Genomic DNA, 11,771 nt, shown 5'->3' on the forward strand with positions numbered 1-11,771 from the left:
TAATTATGATATAATTATTACTATAAAGATTCAGGATTGAAATGAAAGCAGGGAGATAAAAAAAAAGAAGCCCAAACTTTTAATCTAATTAATTCTCATACTTTTCATAACTATATTCAAGACTCTTGAAAGGCTATTACTTAGGCCTATAAGTATTTTTTAAATCATGCAATAAATATTTTACAATTTAAAAAATAATATTTGCAAAATTTATCATAATTTCAAAAAAATTCATATTTCATAATTTCAAAAAATATATATTTTTAATGACCTCTCATGGCCCACCTGCAGTACCACCACGGCCCAGCAGGGGGCCGCAGCCCACACTTTGGGAATCACTGCTGTACAGCATATACACACATAGGGCTCTATTTTTGTAGGGTAGGTGCACTTTGCAATTTTTGTGAGCGGCACAGTCTGGCGCAGCGCGGCGCACCCACGCCTCCATGCCTCCCACCGCCGTAAGTGGCAAAAAAGGGAGGAGAGAAATTGTTAAAGCGTTAAATAAGCGCCTCTCATTGCCTTTAAATGCGCAGGGCCCACTGGACTGCACATCAGAGGCCACTATGTTGATCTATTTGATATATTCTTTGTCGGCATGTAATCCAACCCTTGTTGAGGTTTAAAACCTTAAATAGACTAACCTGCTGTGAAGGTTTGGCGCTTTAGTCCCCCCAAAACTGTCAGACTCCAACATAAACAGTAAAAAAGATGGTGCTTCTCATGGATTATAAAAAAAAGTCCACCCACGCTGACCTCCAGAATCCCTGTGTGTGAAACCCCAAGCCATCAGACTGTCAGCTCCATCTACCTCCCCCCGTCTTATTTCCGACATGTCGACTGATCCAAGGTCATAAGCTCCGGGGATGTCGCTTGTGGATGTGCACTAGTGTGTTGTGTGTGTTCAGGCATGCATACAGTACGTCTGTCTGCTAGCTCAAATGTCACCGTCTTCACTGTTCACAAATCTGTCTCATCCCTCAAACACCGCGACCCCGTGAACACGCTCCGCTTCCTGTCTGTTTCTGACCAGCTTCCTTCCCTGGAGGGACTCAAGGACTGTTACTCTTTCACTGATTTATACACTTGGCTTCGTTTCTAAATACGGAAGCCAAGTTCACGTGTGCACGAAGCAGAAACGTGCATCTGCTGTCTCATCTGCATAAGGCTACGTCGTAACGGTCGAGGATGTGATTACATCTTCTCCTGCAGGTGAAAGAGTTTATTCAAGGAAAAAAATAATGACACATTTTCCTCAAGTGTTTATGTACCGAAGGGGTCTCAAACTCAATTTACCTGGGGGCCACTGGAGCTAGGGTCTGGGCGAGGCTGGGCCGCGTCAGGTTTTCCAAAAAAAACAAAAACGCATTTATTAAAAACAGAAAAATATACAAACTTTTTCAGTGCTTTGTTTCTGATTTTCTACAATAAAAGCTCTGATAAAACATTCCACTGTTCTCAAATATTTTGATTTTTATTTTTCTGCATAAAATAAGATGAAAAATAAACAAATCAACAATAAAGACAATCAATCAGTAATAAATAAATAAATATAATAATAATAATAAAAACTTAAGAAAGCACATATAGTTGGTGGGTAGACAAATGATTTTTTTCAGATTAAAATGAACAAAGCATTATTAGAGCCCTGTAGACATGACAAAACACGACTATAGTCACATTTATACTCTTTTTATTTACAACATATTGCGCAACTGCAGGGTCTTGAGACACATGCTAACTCGCAAACTAGAGAGCTAGCGACCTAAATGGTAGCCTTCAAGTTATTTCCTTTAAACTTAAATAGCCAAAAACTTACCACTTCCACACGGATAGGGAGGATAACTATTAACAGTTATTTAACCTTTAACATGAACATGAATCAAACGTAATAATTTTTTCTGGGTACATGATACCATACAGCATCCATATCAAACTTGCGCGGGCCGCACTAACATTAAACTTTCATATCAAGGTGGGGGCCTCAAACTAGTGTCCTGCGGGCCACATTCGGCCAGCGGGCCGCGTGTTTGAGACCTCTGATGTACCGCATATAAGAAAAAAGGGCAAAGGGTCAGGATTAGCAGCCGCATTGCAGGTGAGGAAGAGAGGGGCATCAAATGAAGCAACCCCCCCCCCCCCCCCTGTTTCCACAGAGACCCTCTTATCTGGCAAGATGCACACACACACAGAGGTGAGGGGTCATAAGGGGGTTGCCAAGCAGATGGGCAAACGGCAGGAAGTGACCTTGCAAACAGGAAGCGAGTCTTTCCTATCCGGAGGAGCGACTTTGGACATTTAGACACCACGCAATTATGTGACACAAATAAGTCATGACACACAAGTTGTGTTGTAAGCACATTTGCTGTGGCTGCACCCCCCCCCCCCCACCCTCTACTTTGTCCTACTTTTTTCCTATACTCCTTTTCGTGGGCATGCACACTCACACTAACACAACTGTAGTCGCCATTATAAAACCTGAATGTGGCCGCAACCGCTCAGCCCGGCGACTCTTATTTCTGCTTAAGTGAGCACCAGGGTGAGAGCGAGGCAGGAAGTGGAGAGAGTGGCATGAAGGAGGATTGCTCACTCTGGGATGTGAGCTCGGAAAAGAAAAAAAGCGTTCCCGCCCTCCATTGTCTCCGCTCATTTGGTCGGAAGGTTGATGAGACTCCATGTTATCGGACTAATAAAGTTGCGTTGTGATGATTTATTGTGCAGGATTCTCCAACCAATAAGCTGCTGTATGCTAAGGAGATCCCGGAGTACAAGAAAAGGGTACAGTGCTACTACCAGCAGATTCAGGACATGGCACCTCTCAGCGAACAGGAGATGAACGCTCACCTCGCCGAGGAATCTCGAGTGAGTAACACAAAGTAGATGTTTTCGTTGTGGACTTTGATCTGATGGAAAAAAAACATATTTTGCAGAAATACAGGAATGAATTCAACACCAACCTGGCCTTGACGGAGATCTACAAATACGCCAAGAGATACAGAAACCAGGTACCGATCAGTTTCTCGATGAGTTTCTTTTAATGTGATCGGAACGTAAACACGGCGATATCAGATTGAAGATGTAAATAGACACTCGGAAAAAATGAGATCACTCCAAATGAACTCAGCTTCCTCAACAGGTACTGTCTCTGATGACTGTCACCTCTTGAGGCATCAGACCTCAGAAGGTCATCAAATATCGCGGCCAGATACCTAGACTCCTCAACCGCCTCCACCATGTCGTTTTCCTCCATGTGTAGAAATCCTCCCCCTGAGGACTCGAAGTGGGTTTCTTAAAGAACCAAATCATCGAATGAGAACCAGATTGTTTATTCCTGACAACAATACCTAATACAAACATCCGGGCTTATCTGCAGTCCCTGTATGCCTACAAGTAAGCATGTCTTTGAAAACCAGATTGTTTATTCCTGACAACAATACCTAATAATAACGTCTGGGCTTATCTGCAGCCCCTGTATGCCTACAAGTAAGCATGTCTTTGAAAACCAGATTGTTTATTCCTGACAACAATACCTAATAATAACGTCTGGGCTTATCTGCAGCCCCTGTATGCCTACAAGTAAGCGGGTCTTTGAGAACCAGATTGTTTATTCCTGACAACAATACCTAATAATAACGTCTGGGCTTATCTGCAGCCCCTGTATGCCTACAAGTAAGCGGGTCTTTGAGAACCAGATTGTTTATTCCTGACAACAATACCTAATACAAACGGCCGGGCTTATCTGCAGTCCCTGTATGCCTACAAGTAAGCGTGTCTTATTACAACGCAGCTGCAAAAAAAGCACCCTTCCTGCACCTTTTCTGCCCGGCCATTTATACATTCAAGATTGTGTAATAGGCTGGAGTCCTGGACCAATCAGCTTTCGCCACCGTCCTTGCTTGGACTGCTTCTTTCATGGTGTTTCTGCTTTCGTTTGTTCGCAGGGGCATCAAGAACATTCTGTTTTTCCTTTGTTGCAATGTATGCGTACTCGTCAGTTGTAACGTTAGTCCTTTTTTTGTGTGGATGCGTGTATACGTTTTTTTTAAGTTTTTTTTGTGAGACTACGTGTTTGTTTTAGCCTTCATCTTTAGCTAGCAAAATTGGACAAATACCTTCACATGTTATCGTGACCCTGTAAGGTGCCCCGCATTCAATATCTTGTTGCGTCGATTCATGCAAGTCATCGCCGACTGCGCCTTCAAGGACCTCACCTCGTGACAATGACATTTAGCCGCTCGCTCTGCGCTACAGACTCGAGCTAAGGGCTGAGCCTGCAAGTCACACAGCACTTAGTGAATGGCCTCTGATTGCCTATTCTCTCGCCCCAGTTCAGTTCGCTTCGCACGCTGATGCTAAGAGCTCTAGACATCCCAGCGACTATGGAGACCACCAGGCGTGACAAACTCAGCAGATGTTGGTTTTGTAAATATGTGAAGGGCTCTTTGTTGTGCGGAGGCAATGCGTGAAGGCAGGAGAGGCGGCTGAAGTACCTCACTCTCTCCTCTTGAGTACAACGAATGCATCGCAGCCACTCAAAAGTCCGCTTTTGTTACCCTCTCTGCGTTGTCCAGGTGGTGAACGCCCTGGAGTCCAACCCCACCGCACGTCGCACGCAGCTGCACCACAAGTTCGAGCAAGTCATCGCCCTGGTGGAGGACAACATCTACGAATGCTGCAGCGAAGCCTGAGTCCTCTCTCCTCTGAGTCTCCGTCACCTCTTTTCTCCTGCTGCCTTGCTCATTCCTGCCCATGGAAGTCAGACACCACGGAATTAGCCTTTAAACCCCCCCCAAGCGTGAAACATATGTGGATTGCATTTGTGAGGTGGAAATGCAGGGTCATTTCAATCTGGCTCAGCGATGCTTTAAAGGGAAGTGCGGAGACGAGGCTTTTTTTTTTTTCCGGATGTCTGTACAGTTAGTTGGACCTAAAGCCCTGGTGGTTGTCCGTCTTAACGCACTGAACCCTGTCCTCAAGGGAACGAGCCAATGATGCACTGTATTGTATAATAATGTCCATAGCAATATTTATAGAGGTGTTGTAATGCTTTTGAGTGGCCTGTCCGTCTGGAGGAAAAGGATGGTGACAACATCCTCCTTTGTCTCCCTAAAGCCTTCTCAGGTGTCACTCACCACCGTCGGTGCTTTGAACATTCGGTCCCAATGTGCTTTGCGGCGGGCGGATGAGGGCTTGATGAGCGGATACGCCTGAAAGTCAAGCGGCTCACTGGGAAGAGCTGCCACGACAGTATCGAAGTGATCCAGGCGCCGGTAGATCAATCATTCCGACCAAACTAGAGGGAAATATCACATGTTGATCTCAATATTATGACAAGTGTCTCCTATGACTGTATTGTGATGCCAAATGATTTGTCGGTCCTGGTGAAATAAATAACAGTATTTAGGAGTTTATTGCGTACTTGACCATGACGTAGTTTATTCGACTAAATATCTTCTGGTGAAATGTCGCAACATTTGATAACCATCAACGCTTGGCTCGACTAAAAAAGCCAGTCGGCATCTGGAACGTTTTTAGATTGCCTCGTAAAATGAAAAAGTCGAGTAAAAGGAAGGCTAGACAGACATTGAGTTGAGATTTTTTTTTTTTTTATTATTATTTGCAAGACATTGAACAAAGTCTGCAAGGTGTTGAACCGTTCCCCAGTGCACCAAAGTATGTCCATATTTCTTTGATCAGCATCCAGATACCCCCCCCCCTCGCCCTTACCGAGATGAATTCAGGTCCATCTGCTTATGTTATGTTCACCTCCCAGTCAGTATACGCCTCACCTTCACCCCCCAGTAAGACAAGAGGAACTAAACAAGAGCTCTATAATTTGTTGAGCGTCTTAACAGAAGAAATGCTTAGTGGAAGCTAAAATTGAAGGTTTAATTTGGACATACACTACCGTTCAAAAGTTTGGGGTCACCCAGACAATTTTGTGTTTTCCATGAAAAGTCACACTTTTATTTACCACATGAGTTTTAAAATGAATAGAAAATATAGTCAAGACATTGATAAGGTTAGAAATAATGATTTGTATTTGAAATAATAATTTTTTCCTTCAAACTTTGCTTTCGTCAAAGAATCCTCCATTTGCAGCAATGACAGCATTGCAGACCTTTGGCATTCTAGCTGTTAATTTGTTGAGGTAATCTGGAGAAATTTCACCCCACACTTCTAGAAGCACCTCCCACAAGTTGGATTGGCTGGATGGGCACTTCTTGCGTACCATACGGTCAAGCTGCTCCCACAACAGCTCAATGGGGTTTAGATCTGGTGACTGCGCTGGCCACTCCATTACAGATAGAATACCAGCTGCCTGCTTCTTCTCTAAATAGTTCTTGCACAATTTGGAGGTGTGCTTTGGGTCATTGTCCTGTTGTAGGATGAAATTGGCTCCAATCAAGCGCTGTCCACAGGGTATGGCATGGCGTTGCAAAATGGAGTGATAGCCTTCCTTATTCAAAATCCCTTTTACCTTGAACAAATCTCCCACCTTACCAGCACCAAAGCAACCCCAGACCATCACGTTACCCCCACCTTGCTTGACAGATGGTGTCAGGCACTCTTCCAGCATCTTTTCAGTTGTTCTGCGTCTCACAAATGTTCTTCTGTGTGATCCAAACACCTCAAACTTTGATTCGTCCGTCCATAACACTTTTTTCCAATCTTCCTCTGTCCAATGTCTGTGTTCTTTTGCCCATATTAATCTTTTTCTTTTATTGGCCAGTCTCAGATATGGTTTTTTCTTTGCCACTCTGCCCTGAAGGCCAGCATCCCGGAGTCGCCTCTTCACTGTAGATGTTGACACTGGCGTTTTGCGGGTACTATTTAATGAAGCTGCCAGTTGAGGACCTGTGAGGCGTCTATTTCTCAAACTAGAGACTCTAATGTACTTATCTTCTTGCTTAGATGTGCAGCGGGGCCTCCCACTTCTCTTTCTACTCTGGTTAGAGCCTGTTTGTGCTGTTCTCTGAAGGGAGTAGTACACACCGTTGTAGGAAATCTTCAGTTTCTTGGCAATTTCTTGCATGGAATAGCCTTCATTTCTAAGAACAAGAATAGACTGTCGAGTTTCACATGAAAGTTCTCTTTTTCTGGTCATTTTGAGCGTTTAATCGACCCCACAAACGTGATGCTCCAGATACTCAACCTGCTCAAAGGAAGGTCAGTTTCATAGAGTCTCTAACCAGCTAAACTGTTTTCAGCTATGCCAACATGATTGCACAAGGGTTTTCTAATCATCCATTAGCCTTTTGACGCAATGAGCAAACACATTGTACCATTAGAACACTGGAGTGATAGTTGCTGGAAATAGGCCTCTATACACCTATGTAGCTATTACACTAAAAACCAGACATTTGCAGCTAGAATAGTCATTTACCACATTAACAATGTATAGAGTGTATTTCTGATTAGTTTAAAGTTATCTTCGTTGAAAAAAACAGTGCTTTTCTTAAAAAAATAAGGAAATTTCTAAGTGACCCCAAACTTTTGAACGGTAGTGTACATGCATGTTGATTTCGTTGCCATAGCAAAAGTGAACATTTGGGGAGTAACGTAATGATGATATTTTGCAATGCACTGGCTTTTAAAAAGGTAACCTGTCATTTCCTCCAATGCATGCTGTGAAACTGCCCTTTCAGCATTCAGCATTCTGGTATCCACAATGTCTGCCTCCCAGATTTCTCTTACAGGAACGTTAACTTCAGGGGTGTCCATAGTGCGGCAAGAAATTCATTCATTCATTTTCTACCGCTTTTCCTCACGAGGGTGGGGGGGTTGTGCTGGAGCCTATCCCAGCTGTCTTCAGGCGAGACAGAGCACATATAGACAATCAACCATTCACACTCACATTCATACCTATGGACAATTTGGAGTCGCTAATTAACCTAGCATGTTTTTGGAATGTGGGAGGAAACCGGAGTACCCGGAGAAAACCCACGCATGCACGGGGAGAACATGCAAACTCCACACAGAGATGGCCGAGGGTGGAATTGAACCATAGTCTCCTAGCTGTGAGGTCTGCGTGCAAATGAACTAAATGACCACTGCGTGGGCTGCGCCATGCTCCGCCTCTAAATTAGAGCCCAACATCTTAATCGTTTGCCACTTCCTTGTGTCATTTAAAAAGCGCTGTAGTTCATAATGTGACTGTTGTATGTACATATACTTTTGGACTTAACTTAGGACAAGTGGTATAGAAAATGGACGGGCGGGAAGTTTAGCGTAGTTGATTGATATCAATGAATTCTGGTTCATCTTTGAGTTGATGCTTTAACAAGAAGAATTCCCCTGAGAAGTCCGAAACACACCTTCAACTGATATAAAGGTGTGAATACAGTAGAGTAGTAATAGTATCTACTGTTGGATACTACTGATGTTGCACTAGTACTGAATGCTGTTTTCTTCTCCGAGGAAAGGTAATCATCATCCATCAGTTACCGTTCTCAACTCTTGATACATGACGGCTAATGGCATGCAGCTTTGTGGCGCTTGATAGATTTGAGACACTTGAGAAGGCTTGAATGTGCACACCTGCAGGGTTGGCTGCAGGGTGAGTGGGTGGGTGGGGTGGAGTGGGGGGGGCGGCCGACACATGCAGAGGTAAGTGGAGAAGGTTGGCCAAAGAAGAAGAAAACCATGATGTTTGCTGCTAGGTGTTGGTGGCTCCCAAAGTGGAACAGATGGGACAGCGAGGAGAGGGGGGGGGGGATTGTGTGGGGAAAAGAAAGGAGGGGGTGAGAAAGGGTTAGGCGGGGGCCACCTGACTGGAGGCCATGGATGAAGTCTGGGTTTTGGAAACCACGCTGGTGGCGGCGGCGTCGTCATCTGCAAACGGGTTCTTACCGCAGCACACAGTGGTGATCATGCAGTTTCGGAACTGAAATATGAATAAATAATCTTATGAAATAATGTTTGTATACAAGACATCCACTTCTTTCCCCCCCACACACCTGCTTATTAAACAGGATGTAGATGACCGGGTTGTAAAGGGCGGAACTCTTAGCGAAGAACGCCGGGGCTGTCATGAACACCGGTCCAAAGGCGACTCCCTGGTTGGCGAAGATGTACCAAGCGACGCTGGCGTACGGCACCCAGCACACCAGGAAGGAGATCACCATGACGATGACCATGCGAGTCACCTCTCTCTCGGCTCGCTGGGTGGTTTCAGACTCCTGCTGTTGAGCTGCAGCCTGCCCACACATACGCAACAGTCAAGAAACAAATGTGTGATTCACATGTAAGAACAAAGCACGGAGCTGGAATATGAAGATGTGCTTCATCCTGCTTTTCATGTGGAACATAAGTCATTGACGGTGACTAAATGAATTATTAATGCTCCTGGTTATTATTCATCAGGATGACGCGGTGAGGTAGTGGACAACTTGGCTCTGAGCTGCCTTGCTGGCAATGATTTGCTCTCCTGAAGTGTCCTTGAGCCATTAAATCCTTCTCATCTCCAGTGGCTGTGCACTGTGATGTGATGTGATGCTCCTCGCCTCCCTTACTAAGGGTGTGGACCGATAAGGAAAAAAAAAAATCCCCTCCATCGATAGGGAAGGTGTCACATTATGAATGTTGCATACAGCAGAGAAGGGGCGGGGGGAATCGTACCGCTCGCACGGTGCAGAGCAGGCGACCGTAGCAGAAGAAAATGACAACGAGAGGGATGCAGAAATGCAGGACAAACATATAGATGACAAACGAGGTGTTGTTGAACTCAGGTTTGGGTGTGTAGTAGTCAATGCCGCAGGAACACTGCATTCCCTCTGGGATGTACCTGAAAGTACACAGTGTACAGTTAACAATCATTCAGGAAATAAATGAAATAAATTACTTTTTTTTTTCCCAACCAAAAAATACAACACACCTCCACCGGCTAGCATATATTACAAATAGCGGTTGAAAAGAAAAATTGCTATATTTTTCACAATTATGAGTTAAATCCCATGAAAATAGGAAATAAGTGGTATTCGCACAGCGCAGGGGTGTCAAACTCAAATTCTACTTTAGGTTGCATCATTACCTTTTAACCAAAATGCACATGACAGCTGGTGAATGTTTTTTTTAAAACTTTACATCAAAGTGGGGCAAATTTTTTAATGTCCGTTTTTTTCCTGCTTGAAATTTCTACTTTCCCATCAGATATCTGCAGCTCTCCGACTATGGTTGTTTGTTTCAATAAAGTGATTATTGATCAACAACACTATTTTATATCAATACAAAAACATTGCAATTCTTGAATGAAATGTGTAACCCGGAAGAGAGTGCAGGTGGGGAAATGGGCGGCTTATGCATTTTGCAGCATGCTTTTCTGTCGTTAAAATGAAGTGTTATTATATACAGACAGGGTGTAATATTTAAAACGTTTTAAAACATTTTTTTGTCATGTGTCGTCAAATTATCTTGACTTTTGGTCTGAATCTGGCACACTTGTTGTGAATTTCCTGCTATACACAGTATTGTTTCCACTGTTAAACTCGATATTCCAGGAGTAAGGTCCAGGAGTTTAACATGTATGATATAGTACTATCATAATGAGCTGGCAACATTGTAGTAATGTAATGTAGTGTACGTTGAAGATTAGTGTCCACGTACAGCAGCTTTAATTTACGGGACCTTTTGAATTGGACCTCCTTTCATGTTTCATCTTCAAGTCTTAATCAAGATTTAAACTAATCACAGCACCCTAAGGGGGGGAACGGTATCGTAAAGTTTTTCCGGTTACCGTGACCATCCAAGGAGGGGTGGTGCAGCACAGGTCAGAGCCATGATCCATGTCAATCCCAGCCCGGCGATGGCATGTTTTTCTCCAAAGCGGAAGTTGGACATTGGCTTACACACCACGACGTAGCGCTCAATTGCCAAAACCACCAGAGACCAGAGTGCAATCTCTCCTATAAACAGCAAATAGTTCAAACCGGTTTCATGAAAAAAAAAAAAAAAAAAACAGCAACACATTCCCGTCTCCACCGCTTACCTCCTAAAGTAGCAAAGAAACCCTCGATGTTGCAGCCGGTCACACCCAAGCTGAAATATCCGTGCAGGGCCGTGTAGAGCGTGACGGTGAAGCCTCCGACCACCATGAAGAGGTCAGCCACTGCCAGATTGAGCAGGACATAGTTCAAAGGGTTCCTCAGCTTTTTGTGATGGACGGTGACGTAGAGTGTGAGGAAGTTGATGGGGAAGGCAGTGACGATCAGGAAGAACATGTAGGCGGCCACCAGAGAGAACTTCCAAGGCTCTGCCAGGTAGTACTGAGGGTATTCGAAGGGACTCCGGACCACCCCAGTCTTGTTGGACATGGGGATGTAAAAGTTGGGTCCTTCGGTGCCGTTCATGGCTGCTTGGAGCACTCAGGAGTGAATCGGAACAGGAGTGCCTCTTTGCTTGTCCTTCGAGGGGAGTTGAAGATGCGCTTTGCAGCCCCCTGACGTGCACCTTTTAACTGGCCAGACGGATTAGGGATAGTGTTATCAGAGGTGGAATTAAGACACTCTCAAGCCTGGCCTCTCAACTCTACGGGAGAGAACGTGACCTTTTCAAGGTCAGAGGTCACAATCACAATCATTACTCTCGCATACACTTAAAACATTGGAAAAGCTCTATTAAAATGCACGTTTCATGCCAAGCTCTCATTAGCGTGCACTGTATGTATCAATGTATTAACATCCAGGACATCCCAGAATACTACATAATACTCACGTTACAATAAAGTTCAATCAAAGTCACTTGGATTCCAGCTTCCATTATTTACTCTAAAA

The 11,771-nt window shown here is 44.2% G+C and overlaps 2 protein-coding genes across 2 annotated transcripts in view; one reads left to right on the top strand and one right to left on the bottom strand.

The window, feature by feature from the left end:
- The window catches only part of plxnd1 (plexin D1), an 84,988-nt gene extending 79,098 nt beyond the window's left edge, over positions 1 to 5,890 (top strand). Inside the window, exons 34-36 of the mRNA XM_058052627.2 lie at positions 2,722 to 2,862; positions 2,931 to 3,005; positions 4,572 to 5,890. Coding sequence (XP_057908610.2) covers positions 2,722 to 2,862; positions 2,931 to 3,005; positions 4,572 to 4,688 — 333 coding nt within the window. The 3' untranslated portion in view covers positions 4,689 to 5,890. The remainder of the gene's footprint in view (positions 1 to 2,721; positions 2,863 to 2,930; positions 3,006 to 4,571) is intronic.
- Positions 5,891 to 8,572: 2,682 nt separating this feature from the next.
- On the bottom strand, positions 8,573 to 11,631 carry exorh (extra-ocular rhodopsin). The gene is made up of 5 exons (XM_058052639.2): positions 10,988 to 11,631; positions 10,736 to 10,904; positions 9,622 to 9,787; positions 8,961 to 9,200; positions 8,573 to 8,887 (listed from the first exon to the last, which is right to left on the bottom strand). Exons 1-5 carry the CDS (start codon positions 11,346 to 11,348, stop codon positions 8,756 to 8,758), a joined length of 1,068 nt encoding a protein of 355 aa, XP_057908622.2. The 5' UTR covers positions 11,349 to 11,631; the 3' UTR covers positions 8,573 to 8,755.
- Between the last annotated feature and the right edge of the window lie 140 nt (positions 11,632 to 11,771).

This window comes from Doryrhamphus excisus, linkage group LG15, assembly GCF_037039965.1.
Source record: "Doryrhamphus excisus strain RoL-2023G ecotype Guam linkage group LG15, RoL_Dexc_Guam_v1.1, whole genome shotgun sequence".
Taxonomy (NCBI): domain Eukaryota; kingdom Metazoa; phylum Chordata; class Actinopteri; order Syngnathiformes; family Syngnathidae; genus Doryrhamphus; species Doryrhamphus excisus.

What these genes read in the sequence shown, in the direction of transcription:
- exorh (XM_058052639.2), bottom strand. Translation starts at nt 11,348, where the DNA reads ATGAACGGCACCGAAGGACCCAACTTTTACATCCCCATGTCCAACAAG. An exon ending in CCCCTCCTTGGATGGTCACG is followed by an intron (nt 9,788 to 10,735) that starts GTAACCGGAAAA and finishes GTGTACTTTCAG; the next exon opens with GTACATCCCAGAGGGAATGC. An exon ending in TGCTCTGCACCGTGCGAGCG is followed by an intron (nt 9,201 to 9,621) that starts GTACGATTCCCC and finishes ATGTGTGGGCAG; the next exon opens with GCTGCAGCTCAACAGCAGGA.